The 18,451-nt window shown below is 40.9% G+C and overlaps 1 protein-coding gene across 5 annotated transcripts in view; it reads right to left on the reverse strand.

Moving 5' to 3' along the window:
* The window catches only part of FGL1 (fibrinogen like 1), a 58,043-nt gene that overhangs the window by 9,029 nt on the left and 30,563 nt on the right, over window positions 1–18,451 (reverse strand). For 4 of the 5 annotated variants that reach the window (XM_028481256.2, XM_028481253.1, XM_028481254.1 and 1 more), the window contains 2 exons: window positions 13,220–13,299; window positions 10,718–10,898 (listed from right to left, as the gene is read on the reverse strand). In XM_028481256.2, coding sequence (XP_028337057.1) covers window positions 10,718–10,898; window positions 13,220–13,282 — 244 coding nt within the window. In that variant the 5' untranslated portion in view covers window positions 13,283–13,299. Of the gene's footprint in view, window positions 1–10,717; window positions 10,951–13,219; window positions 13,300–18,451 lie in introns of those variants that run through there. The other variant, XM_028481257.2, reaches the window with a different exon arrangement.

Below are 18,451 nucleotides of genomic sequence, written 5' to 3' on the forward strand. Positions count from 1 at the left end.
TAAACCACTTGAGCGGGGGATAAATTAATATCTATTGGGTCTTATCTAGGCTGATCTGTACTGACTTCGAGAATATGGCAAGTATGGACTCACTGTTGTTTAGATGCCCAGGAAGCTATGTTTTAGGGTAGTTGAATTTGTGGCCACTGTAAAGAGATAGTTTCAAGGATACCCAGTCACAGACTTTTGAATAAAAATACTATAATTTAACATCACAAACTTTCAAATTTTACCCTTATCATTTTATTTCCTTCCTTTTTTAAAAAAAACATTTTCTACAATTCTGTAACTATGTATGGCAATGGATGTTAACTAGACTTACCGTGCTGATTATTTCACAATACGTACAAATATCAAATCATTATGTCATACACCAGAAACTAATATAATGTTTTCTGTTCAATTGTACCCAATAAAAAATTTCTCTTCCTGATTGGATAATTCCATTCTTTTAGCATATTTTAAGTTCTTTCTTCACTTTCATTGTTTTGATGCCAAATCATCTACAACAATTTTGTTACAAATAAAATATACTCCATATTAAATAGATTGAACAGGCAATAGGGATCAGAAGAGAAATGAAAATAAAGAACCTTCATCACTTTCTAAAAACCCTTATCAGGTTGAGACCAATCATATACTACTGCTTTGGTGAAATGTTCATTTTTCTAATGATTTAGGCTTTATTCATATATATTTTTTTGAGATTCAGAAGCCCAAGTGTTCTTTATACATGCTGGATTATTTTTTAAAAAATCCTGTTTTGCCAATTAAACAAGCAGAAGAACAATGGGAAAATGATTGTCTAAAATTAGTTCAATGTTATTCAAAAGCTTACATCTGTGATCAAGTATATCACACAACATTTTTCATTAAAGTAAGCAGATTTTAACGTTGTTAGGAAAGGAGCTCTTTGCTTACATTTAATTACCTACCAAAGAGCTGAATAGTAAAGACTCACAAGTTCCAGACTATTTTCCAAGCAAATATGAAAATGATTAGCTATAACATTTGCCTCTGGAAAACTCTGTGAATATGGAGTTTTCAGCCAACATTTTCTATTTGTTTTTATTTTATGCCAACTCTGAGTTTAAGTTTTTAAAAATTTTTTCTTCTTCCCAGAGGAAAATGCCAAACACAACTTAAGATCCAGAGGAAAGATTTCAACTGAAAAAACAAAAACAAAACCCCAACAAATAAATAAACATCAAAAAAGTGCCAGTAGCTCAATTGCTTATAGCAAATAAGTTAAGGAGCCCGCCTGGGGGAAATGTGACTTACACTGTGATAGAAAGTTCAAGCAATGTAGTGTTTAAAATAGTAGCTAAATATTTAAAACTATGATTTTCAAAATGTTTCGACCCACTCAACGTCCCCAAGAATAGGCAGGAGAAGGGCAGGAGAAGTGTTAAAGAGCTCTGTGTTCATGGGAGTTTAAAAAAAAAAAAAAAGAATTTTTGGATACTTACATAATGCTAGAGTGAGGCCAAGGATACCTGCCCTCTGTTTGATAAACACTGTGTTAAACTGGGTGAGGTGAACACTTTCTCTGATCATGCAGAAAGCAAGCCATTTTGGAAGGCTGAATGTTGAAGCTTCAAAAAGTGACATGACAGCCTGCCAAATGAGCTTTTTCCTCTTGTCCCAGAATGGTGGCTGAGCCCAAAGCTGAGAACCAAAGGCACTAAGTACCCCACATTCTAAACTCAAAGAAAGGCCAGCATGAACTCAGCCATCACGCCACAGAGCATGCCGGGGAATGCCAGAACTGGCCCCGCCACTGCCATCCTTACCCCCAGGCAACATAAGATAAAACTTAAGAGGAGAGAGAGGAAGTTGCAATATTCTTGTAGGGGAGGGTTGGTGGGCTCTTTCCTCTGAAAACAAGGGAGAGAAGATATAATAATGTAGATAGATAGCTGACATTCATTGAGCTAAATGCTAAATGCTTTTGTTATCATGTTACATGTATTAACTCATTTGCTCTTTTTTAGAAAATTTTTATTTATTTCTGGCTGCATTGGGTCTTCGTTGCTGCGCATGAGCTTTCTCTAGTTGCAGCAAGCGGGGGCTACTTTTTTGTGGTGCGCGGGCTTCTTTTTGCGGTGGCTTCTCTTGTTGCAGAGCATAGGCTCTAGGTGCGCGGGCTCAGCAGTTGTGGCTCATGGGCTCTAGAGCACAGGCTCAGTAGTTGTGGCGCGTGGGCTTAATTGCTCCATGGCATGTGGGATCTTCCCAGACCAGGGATCGAACCCATGTCCCCTGCGTTGGCAGGCGGATTCTTAACCACTGCACCACCAGGGAAGTCCAACTCATTTGATCTTTACAACAAAGAGATAGGTATTCTTATCACTTCCATGTTACAGATGACGAATATGAGGCACACAGAGGTCAAGTAACTTGCTCAAAGGCCATGGCTAGCAAGGGCAGCTGGACTTTGAAACCAGGCTTTGGACTCTCCACATTAACCACTACACATACTGTCTTGGGAGACTGTCTCATAAAGATTGGGGGCTCCTGCAGAAGCGGGCATGGTTAAACTAGAGGTCTTGGCTGAACAGATATGATACCAAAGGCTGTTGTGATTGTCACCAATTAGTGTGAATTTGGTACTACAATCTTTTAATGTAGGCACAAAATTCAATCACACCCAAAAGATTAAAAAAATACATTTAATTATATGTTGTATAAAAATGGTGGTGGTGTGATGAATTGGGAGACTGGGATTGACATGTATACACTGATGTGTATAAAATGGATGACTAATAAGAACCTGCTGTATAAAAAAATAAATAAAATAAAATTCAAAAAAAAAAAAAAAGATACTGAGATAGGAGGTAGATGGGGCCCTGGGCTGGACAGCTGGAGTTTGTCGAGCAGAGTAAAGTGGAGCTTTGTTTTCCCCGACACTCCAAAGACAAAGTTAGGGCAGGAGCTGAGCTCTGCTAGAGTAAAGAGATAAGATGACCACATCTATTACCTCCCCAACTGCATAGGTGCAGAAAAGCTCCTCAGAGGTCAAAAAGGGAGGGGCACGACCCCATAATAAATGTTGTCAAATCTCCCACAGGCCTCTGCACTGAAATCCATCTTGGCAAAAAGATGTACATGCATGTTGGAGAGATTTCTAGGGCAGGTCAGGTGTGAAAAAAGAAACAAGATAACTGGCCGAAGGTAAACAAAGACCTGGAAGAACTGCCCTATATAAATGATTTAACCCCCTCTTTACTGCACTCCTCATTAGGGAGGACACCCACACCCTTTCTCTCTGGGTGTGTATATGTCTTGCTTCTGTCATAAATAAATAAACTGTTTCTCTGTGTGCTCCCCCACATGTTATACTGTGTCTCTAATAATAAACTTTGTACCTGTTATTGCAAAAAAAAAAAAAATCATGTGATTTGTGCATTGTTTTCAAAAATTGCTAGGTTGTATGTAATTAGGCATTTTCTACTATGAGATGAATTAGAATTCAGAAAATAATTGATTTAGTAATAATACAGTAACTTGTAAATAAGAACAAAGAAATTTATTTCTACAGATCATATACATGAATATTTAATTTTTTAATTTAAAGAGACCAAAAACACACACTTTGGTGTGAGCAAATTTTAATATATTTTATATAATATTATATATTATGTAAATATATATTTTCTTAGAATTTATGTCTTATTATACATTTTATTTATTGTTTGCCCTTGGTAGGCTCTCTAGTACTATTTTCCTATATGCTGAAAAATAAAATACAATTGAACTGGATTTATATTTCATAGCTAATTCCTCCTTCTCCTCCTTCATGCTTGCATCATCATAAACACATCATCATAAAACCAGATCTACTGACTTCTGGAATTTTTTTAGCTGTTATATCCAGAAACAGTCATCTAGAATGTCTATTATCTATCTTATTATACATGCTATAATTTTATAACACACACACTCTATAATAGTTTGTCTAGACCCTGTCCATATGACTCTTCTACCCAACTCCTACTTACACAGTCAGTTCTGTGCTGTCCTTGGTATTTCAATTTCCTAGTAACGGATTTCTTGCCTTACTCCTTGGTGACCTCCTTTTTCCTAAGTTCTGCTCCCAGCACTCTGAACACAGGGGTGAGAGTTTTAGTGCTTAAACCTCACTCTTCCCAGGACTGGTTGCACAGTCCCTGTAACAAACACCCAACTGCCTGCCTCCTGCCATTATCTGACACTTGAATCTGTGTTGACAACCCACTCAGATTGTTTAAATAACCCTGGATCTTGAGTTTGGTTTGGTATTTGGAATAATGGTACTTTTTTTTTTTTTTTCAGCCGCACCATGCAGCTTGCGGGATCATAGTTCCCTGACCAGGGATCGGGCCAGGCCATGGCAGTGAAAGTGCCGAGTCCTAACTACTGGACCGCAAGGGAATTCCCTGGTACTTCTTCTCTTACATTGATCAGTTCCTTGCGCTTGAGATCAGTTTTGTTCCTACTTTTGGAATCACATATCCTTTGCAGACCAACCTGTTACCTTCCTCTGAGTTGTTATTCAAATAAATATCTTGTTTTACTCCATGAGTACATTTGAAGCATCTGCCCTCTCTTTTTTTTCCATCTGATCTGTTCCACCAATTAAATTTTTAAAATATATATTGAACATTCACAACATGCCAATCATCACATGAGATGCTAAAGATACCAGTACCTAGACAGTTTAGCAGGAGATAGACAATTAAGCATGCAGTGACAATACTCCATGATAAGTGCTGAGATAGAAAAGTAGGGACTTCCCTGGTGGTCCAGTGGTAAAGAATCTGCCTTCCAACGCAGGGGACGCAGGTTGCATCCCTGGTCAGGGAACTAAGATCCCACATGCCGCGGGGCAACTAAGCCCGTGTGCCACAACTATTGAGCTCGCACGCCTAACTAGAGAGCCCGCGTGCCGCAAACTACAGAGCTCATGAGCCCTGGAGCCAGCGTGCCACAACTACAGAGAAGCCTGCACATCACAACGAAGAGCCCGCACGCCACAACAAAAGATCCTGCATGCCTCAACGAAGATTCCGCGTGCCACAACTGAGACCCGATGCAGCCAAAAATAAATAAATGATAAATAAATCTTAAAAAAAAAAAAAAGAAAGAAAAGTAAAGGGTGCTTTTGGAGTACATGGAAGTGGTGCCTAATTCAGTCTTGAGGGTCAGGAAGTTTCCTGAAGGGCGAAACTGGGGCCCGAAGGATGAATAATAGGAGTCAGCCCAGGGGACAGGATTGAGTAGAGAAGATGTTCCAGACAGAGAAAATGGCTAATGTAAAGTTCCAAGGGCTCAAGAGAGCAGGGTGCTATTGAGAAACTGAAGTAAGTTACTGTACCTGGACTGTAACATGCAAAAGAGAAGCATGAAAACAGATAATGTCAAAATTCTAGCTCCACCATATACTTCTGATCCCATACCTATGCAGCCTCCACAAAGCCAGTACACTCACAATACCAGTGATCTCTCTTACAGGCAATGCCCTCCAACACCAAAGATGCTTTTAACTCCTTATCATTCTACTTTGAGCCCCTGTGGTCTAGAGGCAGCGTCATCCCTGGAATCAAAGACTCTCCTTCACACTTACAGCCTCTTCTCTCTCCTATTCTTGTACCACTCCCACTCTTCTCTTTTCCCTAGCTTTGATTATGCACTTGGGGGTTTTGATGGCTGCTTTCTCTGACCTCCCTGCCCCAGCCCTGACCCCTCTTCTGACCTGGGGGGCTACAGGAGAGAGAACAACAGGGGCTGAGGGTGACAGCAGCAAATTCAAGGTCATTCTGGAAGTTATGTCAAATTTAAATGGCAAAGACTTTATATCCATTCTCCCCAAGGAAATTGGGGTAGGCAAGAAATAGATACAGTAGATAGAGATAAATCTTTTCATTTTTGTCAGGATCCCTTGTAGTTTTGTATCTAGTTTATTGTGTAACAATTTATCTTTGAAACATAAAAAAATATAATGATAGCTATAGTTATGAGTACTTACTGTGTGCCAGGCACAGTTCTCATTGTTTTACATGTATTTATTCATTTAATTCTCAAAATTCTCTAAATTAGATACTGTGATTATCCCCATTTTACAACTGAGAAAATCGAGGCATAGAGAAGTTAAACAAACTGCCTGAAGACCATTGTTAGTAGTGCTACAATCCATTCTCCAAACAATAGGCAAGACTTAACCTTGTTTTTTTTTTTGTTTTTTTGCGGTACGCGGGCCTCCCTCTGTTGCGGCGTCTCCCGTTGCGGAGCACAGGCTCCGGACGCGCAGGCCCAGCGGCCATGGCTCATGGGCCCAGCCGCTCCGCGGCACGCGGGATCCTCCCAGACCGGGGCGCGAACCCGGTTCCCCTGCATCGGCAGGCGGACGCGCAACCACTGCGCCACCAGGGAAGCCCTTAACCTTGTTTTAAAACAGACTGTTGTATGTGTTTGGGTGACTAAGGGCAGGGACCTCCACAGAGGGCAGATCCAGGCCCTTATGGTGGAACCCAGCGTCGGTGTGTAACCTACTTTGTTCCTATAACAGCCTCTGCTATTCCGCTAGGAAAATTCACTGGCAACAGCGATCCTTCCAGTGTTTCTTCTTTAGAGTCGGTTATGTCAGAACATGCCAGTTTCACGGGTTGCCTGTCTGGTTTTACACTTAGCAGGGGAAGCACACATGTTATTCCTACTTCGCCACTGGCTAGGCGCCCGTGGCTCCAGATTGAACTGGGCTTCTTAGAAGAATTAAGCCAATGCTCGATAGCCCCATCATAATATGGCCACTAGCTGACCACAGACTTGGGCAGCGGATGGGGCCAGCTGGCTGCTACTTCTGGTGGATGCAGCATTTGACCAGGCGCTATAATGGAATGATTTTAGGTCTCAGGCGGATCTGTTAGGTTAGACTTGAAAGAGGTCCCGTATCCATGTCTTTTCAATGTCTAGAATTAGTAAATGTAATGTCTCTTTAAATCTATGAGCATATCTCAGAATGGCAAGCTCATTTCTCCCCATTCCGCGCTTGGTAGAAGGAGATGAGAAACTTTGAGGATGGCAGGTCTGATTTACTACTTTGAGGCAGGGAGCGGATGCCTAAGCCATGCACACCCCAGGCCCTGTCCAGGAAGGCACCCTCCACTGCCCTGTTGGCTGCAGTGTTCTTCCAGCATCCTCTGTTGATCCTGCAGTGCCCCTGTGGGAGGAACACACTGGATTACATCTTTCATTGGGCAACAGCTCCTGGAAAGTACATTATCTTGATGATGGTAGACACTCTTTTGAAGACGGCACATTTTATTCCTTGAAAGGGCTTCCTCATTTGTACCAGTCACTGACAATCTGTTCATCAAAAAGATCATCCCCCATCAGGCATTTAAAGACACACGATCTTGACTGACACGGAACATGTGTCCTGGATTTAGGAAGCGATGTTAAAATCTGCCTGTCCACTCCCTCCTTGATCAAATGGAATGGACAGCCTAGGAAGCTACCTCACAATAACCCCTGCCAACTCATCTACCTGTCTCACCACTGAGGAATTCACCCCAAACATGCGTCACTCCTCCACCTGGAACACCCCATTCCAGAGCAATCATGGCTCTCAGCCCCTTACATCTCTGACCTCACCGACATTCCACTGGTCAATCAGGTTCTGAACAAACTACAGATCTCTCAGCTAAGATATCCTCTAGTGGATCAATGACAGAGTGGTCACCAGTTGGCCCACAGCCCTGACAAGCCCTGAGGAAAGGACACCTCTAGTAACTTTTCTTTACAAAAGTGCTACCTTCCCTAGCCAGAAGCTGATACCTGAGGCAATGTAAGGTATGTTAGCTCGCTAGGGCTGCCAGAACAAAATACCACAAACTGGGTAGCTTAAATACTAGAAATTTATTTCCTCACAGTTATGGGGCTCGGAAGTCCAAGATTAAGGTGTCAGCAGGTTTGGTTTTCTCTGAACCCTCTGTTCTTGGCGGACTTCTTGCCGTGTCCTCACGTGGTCTTCCCTCTGTGCATACACATCCCTGGCGTCTCTCTGTGTGTCCGAACTTCCCCTTCTTATAAGGATACCAGTCAGATTGAATGCAGGCCCATCCTTAATGGCCTCCTTTTAACTCATGCACCTCTTTAAGGGCCCTACTGCCAAGTACAGTCACATTCATAGGTACTGAGGGTTAGGGCTTCAACATACGTATTTTGGGGGAACATGATTCAGCCCATAAGACAGAATAATCAATCAAATGGCCTTTTGACTATTCTGATTACCCACTTCTCTGTGAATCAATCCTGTCATCCACAATGACTGACCAAATTAACCCAGTGAGATCTTATCCTCTAATCTGTGTCTTAGTGACATTTTCTGCAGTCTCAGGATAGGTACCTGAAGCCTCCTTGTTGGATACCTAAACATATCACAATCAGGTCCCAAACACCCAGTAAAAAGAGTACCAAACTGGGAACTTCCCTGGCGGTCCAGTGGTTAGGACTAGGGGCTTCCACTGCAGGGGGCACAGGTTCAATCCCTGGTCGGGGAACTGAGATCCCACATGCCGCGCAGTGCGGCAGAAAAAAAAAAAAAGAGTACCAAACTGGTACAGGACCCCACCTCCTACCTGAAAAGAAATAAAGCCTCTGCTTTGTGACCTCAGGGAACCTTGGACTTTTCAGCCTGTAGGAAGAAATGTGGTAAGAAGCCTGATCTGGTCATCCACACCCAACAGGGAAAGCACTCCTTCTCAACCCTGTAGGGATTATCATTTAATTGGCCTGGATTGGAGCTCAGGTACTGTTTATAATTTCCCATGGGTCACTTGCATTTCTGCACATTTGGCACACAGAGCTTGTGTTCTGGACTGTTTGTTTCAAGGATGTTTCTACAGTGGACAGCTTTGGGCAGATAGAGATAGCGGCTGCGCCAGAGCAGACGGCGGGTTGGTTGGTTTCCTCTGGGGTACAAAGGCTGGGCAGATTTGCTTGTAACCTATTATAAAAGATCGAGGCTTCCTAAGCTCAGGGTTCCTCAGCTGTGACCCAGCCCACTGCCTGCACATCTTCCACCTGGATTATTCCACACTGCTTCCTTGGTATTTGCAGGCTGGACACATTGGTGCAAACATGAAGCTCATGTCTCTGACCCTGGAGTCTCTTGTCTTCTGCCAGCATCCCTGAAACTGTGACAGGCCATCAGCATTTTAAAAGGTCACCAGGTGATTCTCATGAGAATCACTGTCTTCAAGAAATCACTACTGATTCTGCTTCCTGTTTGATTGCTTTCCTGAGTCTTCTTTCACTGTCTTGCTTCATCTTCCCAGTAATTCTCCACTTAGGTTCCAGTTCCTGGTTCTCTGCCCCTGTGATGGCTTCAGACCGTCCCTTGTTTCTCAAGCCTGTTTTTACCCAAGCGGTCCTTGGTTCCTCTTTGTTCCATGCTTCAGAGCCACACGCCATTCTCGCTCCGTATCCAGTCCCACTCTGCAGGACGGTGGCTCTGGTCTCCTTCTGTCCCCTAAAGTGGGGAAGGCAGTTGGACTCCAAGGATCAAGGGCAAAGGATCAAGTTGCTGAACAACAGAGTCAGGAACTCAGGGCAAAGAGTCTGAGCAAAGAGAGATTAGGATCTCAGTAAAGAGAGAAAAAGGGAGCATTTTATTGAAGCATACGTTCTAAGATTCTCACAACTCATATCTAACACTGACGAGTATATTTAGAAACACAAAATAAAGATGTTTTTATTCTCATCAGCTTGGCATCTCATTAGCCTCTACAGGTTCTCAATTATAGTCAGATATATTTCCCAGTTTATAATTGCTTATCTTGCTATTCCTATTTCTATATACTACCGTGCTTTCATTCATAAATATGAGGCTCTAGCATGTTCCAAGGACTCTGATAGGAAATAAAGAGGAAAGAGTGCATTACACATCATCCCAGACCTTATAAAGTATCCAGTTAATTGATAAAGATAGGCTCATAAACAGAGAAATTATAATATATCATGGCAGTACAGTAGAGATATAAGAACAAAGCATTCCAGATATCATTCTCATTTGTGACAACTATTATTTGTTTATTTTAAAGTTGCCTGGAGGAAATAAGGTGAATAGTTTTCTGTAGGGAATAGGATGTGTGTAGTGATAAGTGCAATACGTTAGCAGTTGAAGATCATTTAGTTTCTGGGGGGAAACCTGGCCTAATCAAAGGGAAAATGACCAAACTGTAAAATATACACATAAAACATAAATAATAGGAAAATTATTTATTTTCCTAAATAATTCTGATTCTTTTTCCTGACCTGCCCTTTTATTCTATTACCTTATTACTATCCTAAGGCATATCAGGGTTTCAGAAGGGAAAATTGTATAAATGAAATGAAGCAAGATACAGTACACAAATAAAAAACTGTAAAATTTCACAAATATAATCTGCCATTTGCACAGATATTTAAACAATCTATTGTCATGATCTCTAATTAAACTGTTGAAATCCTCAGATAATTGGCATATGCTATTAAATGTCCCTTGCAGAGATAATAGAGAGAAAGGGGTAAAATATAGTAGAAGACGTTTAAATTTGGTATAATGTCTCATGTTGCCTGTTACTGGAATAGGAAAAGCTCTTTAGCAAAACCTGAAGTGATCAAGTTACTAGCACCACCATTGCACACGGGTGTATGATGTAAGTTACCGAAACACGTAAGAAACATAGATTCTGACCTGCGTATTGCCTTTTGCCTCCAAGGTCAATGACGCTATTCTCCTCTCCTTTATCAAGGAACTGGACTTCCTTCTCATGAAAAAGCTGCGCGATCTTGACCCGCTGCTGCTTGACCCGGGTCTCAAGCAGGTGCACCTGGGCTCTGAGCCGCGCCTGCTCCTGCAGGCAGTTCTCGAGAGCCTGCAGAGTAACGCGCATCTCGTTCTTAAGGAGAATAAACGCTCCGAACAAGCTGGATAAATTAATGATTCAAATTTGTCCCCAACTCCCATTTCAGAATAATATTCTAACCAGAAAGTGGTTTGCAAGTTCTAACACTGTTTGTTATTTGGAGAATAAGAAATTATGGCTTATGGTAAAGTGCTTGAACTAAAAAATGATATAAAATAATCTGAATGACTACACCAAGAGCTGTAGAGGGGTTGTCTCATTTGATCCTCTTAATGATTCCACGAGGTAGGAAGGGACTCATCCTTGAGGAAACTTGCAATTTCTCAAGGAAACAGGAAATTCTCAGCGGGCAAGGGGAGTCAGGATTCATATCCAGTTCAAGGATCCTACTCTCAAACTCTACATATCACCGCCTGAGTGCTTCCTTAACAGGAAGGTGCTTTACAGCATCATTACATGTGACTAGTGTGTCAGTCTCTAAAATAAACAAGGCTTTTGAATGACCTTTTTGTATTAATACGTTTTAAAAATATATTGAATGCTCATAACCTGATGACACATGGTCACCTTTCTAAGGGACGCTACTTTAGACCCTCAGATCCCTGAGTATCTTACCCATTTACCTGTTTCTGGAAATTCTACTGCAGTCATTTTACCTTTTGGCTTACTTATTGTTTTTCCCTTAATTACTTCAAAACAGGATGGAGAAGCCTGAGTCTTTCAGTTAAATTATTTACTTTCTCTAAAAAGGCAAATAACCCAAGAATATTGCATGCGAGAGTTTATCAGCTTCCTTCTACCGTGGCATCTGACTGAGCGGATTTCTCCAGAGATAAAGCAAATGTGGTGAGTTGGGAAGGGGAGTGGCAGAGGTGCGCCTCCTGGGAAGAGCTACTGAGACCAAGAAGCTGCAGTAAAGACCCTTAAGTACTCAACGCTGGGAGAGTTACTAGGGGATAGTGAAGAGAAAGGACAAAAGACGAAGTTTTGCCTTTTTCCTGTTTTTACTTTGACAACTCTATTTGCAGCTCATGTCATGATCTCCTGTGATAAGCATAAATGTTTGCTGAGAAATTATGAATTTTAATGTGTAAGTGCCTTACACTACTTTTATATCCATTATTTCCTAAAATAGGCATTTGAATACAGTCAGACATATTTCCCAATTTATAATTGCATAACTTCCTGTTTCTATCTTTATGTGCTACCTTGTATTCATTCCATAAATATGAGGGCATTCTGTGTTCCAGGCACTTTGCTAGGCTGTCTGAACAGCATGCTCAGATATTCTGTTTCGGGCAAAAGAAAGAGGAAAATACATTGTCTTCCTATGAAGGACTATAATGTAAACATAGAAATGCGGCCCCTAAACTGAAGGTCATGTAGCAAGAGAATGGAGAAATGATAGTAGAGGACTCCTCCCTCCCATCTCCAGGCCCAAGTCACTGAAACTCTCCCAGCTGTTTCTCTAGGACTATTTCTTATTTTCGGACTCTCTCTTCAACTCTCTTTGATTTATCCTCTCTGAACGAGTTATTTGCTTAGTCCCCTGAGTTATACCTGTCTAAAAAATGAACAGCAAAGACATTTTATGGCATCTGGAATCCTCTGTTCCTTTCTAATAGTGGGAAATTGGTTGTGATATTGTTAAATATAGTGGACTATACAATTTAAAAATAACTAAAGGAGGGCTTCCCTGGTGGCGCAGTGGTTGGGAGTCCGCCTGCCGATGCAGGGGACACGGGTTCGTGCCCCGGTCCGGGAGGATCCCACATGCCGCGGAGCGGCTGGGCCCGTGAGCCATGGCCGCTGAGCCTGCGCGTCCGGAGCCTGCGCTCCGCAACGGGAGAGGCCACCGTTCAATTTTTATGTGACTACACATACAGTGTTAGTAAGCTTATTGAAAACTTAGGCGTTTTCTTTCTCCCAGAACTTTGAGTAAATGATTGTTTTTCCCTTTTTACTCATGAATGGAGAGAGGCACAAGTTCATTGCAATTACTTTCAAATAATCTGTTTAGTTTACACTGACAGTGTCCGACACTGGAAAGCTCAAGGTCAATTTCAAAGGACAGTTTTAAATTCTTAATATTATGTAACCACCCAAATAACCCCAGTAAATAAAAATGATTTTACTTAGTGTGAATACTGATTTTTACTTTAAAGATTTTTTTTAAGCACTTAATAAGTGCCTATTACGTGGCAGGTGCTTTTTCATTTTCCCCCTAGTTAAGTTTTTTCAGTGACAAGTTACTATAGACTTTCTTCAAAATAAAAGAAAATTCAGATCTAAGTGGGTATTTAAAACAATAGTTTTTGTAATGAGCTTACCCAGCTTTCCCTGCCCATTACCAGAACAGTGGTGAGAAGGATGAAACTGATCATCTTCGCCATTTTTCCCAGTGAAAGAACTGCAAGAACAAAAAGAATTTCATAAACTTAATTTATGGTGAATTTTTCATGAGACCAATGCTGGCTTGACTCAATGTGATCCAGGAGGTCAGACACAGTTCCAGGCCGTGTCTAATCTGAGAGTCACCATGGAAATTCTCCTGGACTTTCCCAGGCTTCTCCCCACAGAAGGATGCTCACTGTTACCTTGTATAGAATTGAACCAGTTCCACAGCAAAAACAGAGGAACTCTGGCTCTTGGGAGTATGGAAAAGGCACAGGCTCTTTAAGCACAAAGACGTCGTTTCATATCTTGGCTCAGCCAGTTCCTAGTTGTGTGACCTTAGGCAACTTACTATAAAATGCTCCTGATCTGTAAAATAGACATCATAATTCTCACCTTATAGGATCGTGGTCATTTTGATGTAATACTTTCAAACACCCTAGCATATGATAAGTGCTAAATGAATAGTCACTCATTTTGTGTATGGAAGGCTTTTTATTTTGACAAAAAGGAAGAAAGAAAAAGAGTTACAACAAATAGAAGGTGATATGCATTATTTTTCTCAGTGTCTTAATGTATATGCAGCTACCAAGATAATATAAAACTTTAAGCTCTCTTTAAAGTTGTAGAGGAAAATTAACTTTACCACTTCTTGAGATTATTTTTAAAATTAGTCTTGAGGTCATAAGTCTTGATGAAAAATTTTGTTCATCCTCAAAATAACTTCTGTATGCTGCCACTGGTGAATTTTCATAAATTTTAGAAGCTAAGGCGCCTAGAAGGGCAGAAATACCTGCATAATCTTCAAACAAATTTATACCTATGGTTTTTGCTAAAACAAGAACCAGAATCAACTGAATTATTTATTTGTCAGCCTATTTTTATTCTTATAAAATCCATGACCACTAGGTCCTTTTCATGTATCTCTTTCTCAATTTTTACATAATTTAAAAAGTGGTTCCTAAACTTTGCTGTCTGTTGGGATCACTTGGGGAGCTTTAAAAATATTTTCATGCCCAGAAATTGAATCAAATGTCTAAAGGTGGCAGTCAGGGCTTAGAATTTTTAAAAGACTCCCAGCTGATTCCAATGTACAGCAAAGTTTGAAAAGCAAGGATTTAAGGACTTAACAGACAATTTTTTTTTTCAGTCTATGCTAACAAAATAGGTAGTTCTCAGTCCTTCTGGGGCCAAAAAAAAAAAAAAGTTGCAGAATGAGAGGGGCACTAGTTAAATTCAGGGACAAATTGCATGCATGGGCACCTCGGGGAGCACCGCAAGAGACAATGTGAATTTCCTAAATATGTGAAATGTGTGCAGTACAGAGAGTAATAGAGTCTCCTAGATAAAACCATATAATTTTACTTCACACAGCTTTACTTATGGCTGATTTTTTTTTGTTTTTGTTTTTTTTTGTTTGTTTGTTACGCGGGCCTCTCACCGTTGTGGCCTCTCCCGTTGCGGAGCACAGGCTCCGGACGTGCAGGCCCAGCGGCCATGGCTCACGGGCCCAGCCGCTCCGCGGCATGTGGGATCTTCCCGGACGGGGGCACGAACCCGCGTCCCCTGCATCGGCAGGCGGACTCTCAACCACTGCGCCACCAGGGACGCCCTGATGTATTTTTTTATTACATACCTAGCACTGTCCTAGGCTATGTATTTTATAAGCATCTTATTTAATCCTCAAATAACTCTATAAGGCAACTACTATTATCCTCATCATACAAATGGGTAGATCAGAGAGCTTAAGTCACTGAAGACCCAGCAATTGGGCTGAGGGCTTTCCACCACGAAGGCCTGTGACCCCCAACCTGTATTCTGCATGGCCTTCCTTTCTATATACATATACACCTGTTAAATATATATATATATAATATATATATTATATAATATATATATTATATATACATTATCTTTATATTTCTTGTGTTTGAGATTTATTGAGCTTGAATCTGTAGGTTTATGTCATTCATGTCTCTACATAACTTTTTGAACATATGGAATATAGTTACATTAACTTTTATCTATCTAGTAATTCTAATATAGGCTGCACAGAGGTATAGAGGCCCTGCTACTTGGCTTTCTCCAGTGAACACCTCTCTCACTCCTAAACATGGCTGTGACTTATTTGTTCCTAAGTCATGTGCTTCTGCAAAGGAACATTAGGTCAACCTGGCAGGAGAGGACAGGTCTCCTGCCAGGTTGACAGGAGAGGAGACAGCTGCACTAAACAGAAGCAGTCCTAGAGAATCGTGGCATCAACAAGCATTTATTATTGATTATTGGCTATCTGCTCAGCACTGTGCCACATGCTGTGGGAAAATAAAATATAGCTGCCACATCAAGGCAATGTTTTGGGGAAGAAATGAAAATAAATATTAAAAGGGAAATTAAAGACAACATAAATTTAATTACATATTGTTTCATGTATTATATTTCAATTTAATCTACATTAAACCATATGTAATTAAATATAAAAACTAATTTTTTCCAGGTGACCTCTCAAGACAAAATTAATTACTTCCTCCACTGTGATCTCATACTATGTTTACAGACCAATATAGCATTCATTCTCTCAGTAAACACTGTTTGCATGCCTGCTGTGTTCCAGGCACTGTGCCAGGTGATGGAATTATCGCTTGATTTGTTTTTACATGTCTCTCTCCAACTGCTTCCTTTTGTCCATGCTATTTTGTTTAGAACAGGATTCTTGAAGGCAAAGGCCACACCTTGCTATAACTGTTGTATCCCTAGCATCTAACTTATTATGGCAACCCTAATCAAAGTTTAGTTATTGCCCCTGAAGAAAAATTTCCCCGAGAGGGAAAATCTTTCTCAGAGGGAAAAATATGAGTTCCTTGCCATAAAGCTAGTCTGTCTGCAGTGACATACTTCCTCTCCTATGCTTAACCTTGTCAAGGGGAAAACAATGGGCTAAGTATAGTTTTGAAAATAAGTGTTAAGAAGGAGTTAGGGACTTTGGGTTGGATTGAACACATAAATTTTTTTCTTTCTCACAAAACCCAACTAGAAAGGAGTAAAGAAAAATGGAAAAGACATGGATTGACAAGGTGGAAGAGAAAGGGAGAGGAGAAAACACCTGGCATGCAATGTCAACCAGATGACAAAAAGCACATGGGGGAATTGGCAGAGCTGCTAAAACTGAATAGCAAGCAGTAGCAGCAGGTAGTACCACAAGAAGCAAGCTAGGTTGCATTGCAGTATCCCAGATGGTGCTGGGTTGGAGGTGACCACTAGCTTGGAAGGCAGGGTGAAGGTGATGGGCTGATACTCAGCTTCTCACCTAAACCCTGAACAGCCAGGTGAATAATGTTTTTCCCACCCCATCAAAAAATGAAAGTCTTCTTCTTTTTTTAAAAAATATATTTTTAAAATTAATTAATTTATTTATTTTTGGCTGCATTGGGTCTTCGTTGCTGCACGCAGGCTTTCTCTAGTTGCGGGGAGCGGGGGCTACTCTTCGTTGCGGTGCGCGGGCTTCTCATTGCAGTGGCTTCTCTTGTTGTGGAGCACGGGCTCTAGGCACGTGGGCTTCAGTAGTTGTGGAGCATGGGCTCAGTAGGTGTGGCTCGCGGGCTTACTTGCTCCACGGCATGTGGAATCTTCCCGGACCAGGGCTCGAACCCGTGCCCCCTGCATTGGCAGGTGGATTCTTAACCACTGTGCCACCAGGGAAGCACCGAAAGGCTTATTTCTCTTAAGGTTGAACCAAAGAGACTCCCAGTAGCATGACCACAGGTACAATGGAGGTCAAAGGAGAGACACTGTTCTATAAGTTTGAGCCCTCCCCAGGTTACTTCCATCCTGGCAGGTAGATAGCCACGCAGGCAGCTCTAAACTCCTCGCATTACTTTCCAGGCCAGAGACTGTGGGATTCCTCTCTGGAGGAATGAATAGTGTCACAGAAAAGATCTTCAGAAGTTGGCACTGGGAGATTCCCCAACAAAAGAGCTATGTTCTTACCTGATCATTCTCCAAAGAAGCCCACCAGCTGGCAAGCTTCTTTTATGCACACAGGAAAGGTATAGGCATAATATTTTGCTTATTTCTTTTCTGTCTGAAGGGAGGCTTATTTTAAATTACATTCTGTGTCCATATTTACTTAACAGTCTAAAGAGAAACACTTAAAGCCCAAACTTGCTATATGACAACGCTGGGCAGAAATCCATATGATAGCAATGAATTTACCATGAAAGTATATAATTTACTTGTTATCATTTAACCGTTTTATCCAACATTGTAGCATATACCCAGAGAAAACCATAATTCCAAAAGACACATGCACCCCAATGTTCATTGCAGCACTATTTACAATAGCCAGGTCATGGAAGAAACCTAAATGCCCACCGACAGACGAACGGATAAAGAAGATGTGGTACGTATATATAATGGAATATTACTCAGCCATAAAAATGAACGAAATTGGGTCATTTGTAGAGACGTGGATGGACCTAGAGACTGTCATACAGAGTGAAGTAAGTCAGAAAGAGAAAAACAAATATCGTATATTAAAATGCATGTATGTGGAATCTAGAAAAATGGTACATAAGAACTGGTTTGTAGGGCCAAAATAAAGACACAGATGTAGAGAACAAACGTATGGACACCAAGGGTGGGAAATTGGGGTGGGGGGGCGGGGGGTGGTGATGGTGTGATGAATTGGGAGATTGGGATTGACATGTATACACTAATATGTATATGATAGATAACTAATAAAAAAATAAAATTAAAAATATCCAACATTGTAAACAAAATAACCAAAATACACGGAAGGAAGTGAAGTGCTGAGTAGATTACACAGCTAAATGGACAAAGAAATTAGATAAAACACAAGAAGACATACAATTGTTCATTACAGAAAAGTTCCAAAGAGCATTTATAGACCCATTTTTTTTTCAGTAAGTCATCCTTTTATACATGCATATGATAAAGCTTGTAGCAACGGTTTAGGAAAATGGATATTTTACTCTATTATCCTAGTAGCTAGTTTTCTTTAAATCTAAACTTGTATTGTGTACCTGCTTTATGCCAGGTGCTATGTATACTAGATGCTTATACATATAGCTTATTTTAAATATATTTAATTATATTAAAAGTATTAGCTTATATTAACATGTAGAGAAAATTAAGTTAATTATGGCATTTAA

The sequence above is a fragment of the Physeter macrocephalus genome, chromosome 20 (genome assembly GCF_002837175.3).
Source record: "Physeter macrocephalus isolate SW-GA chromosome 20, ASM283717v5, whole genome shotgun sequence".
NCBI classification, from domain to species: Eukaryota; Metazoa; Chordata; class Mammalia; order Artiodactyla; family Physeteridae; genus Physeter; species Physeter macrocephalus.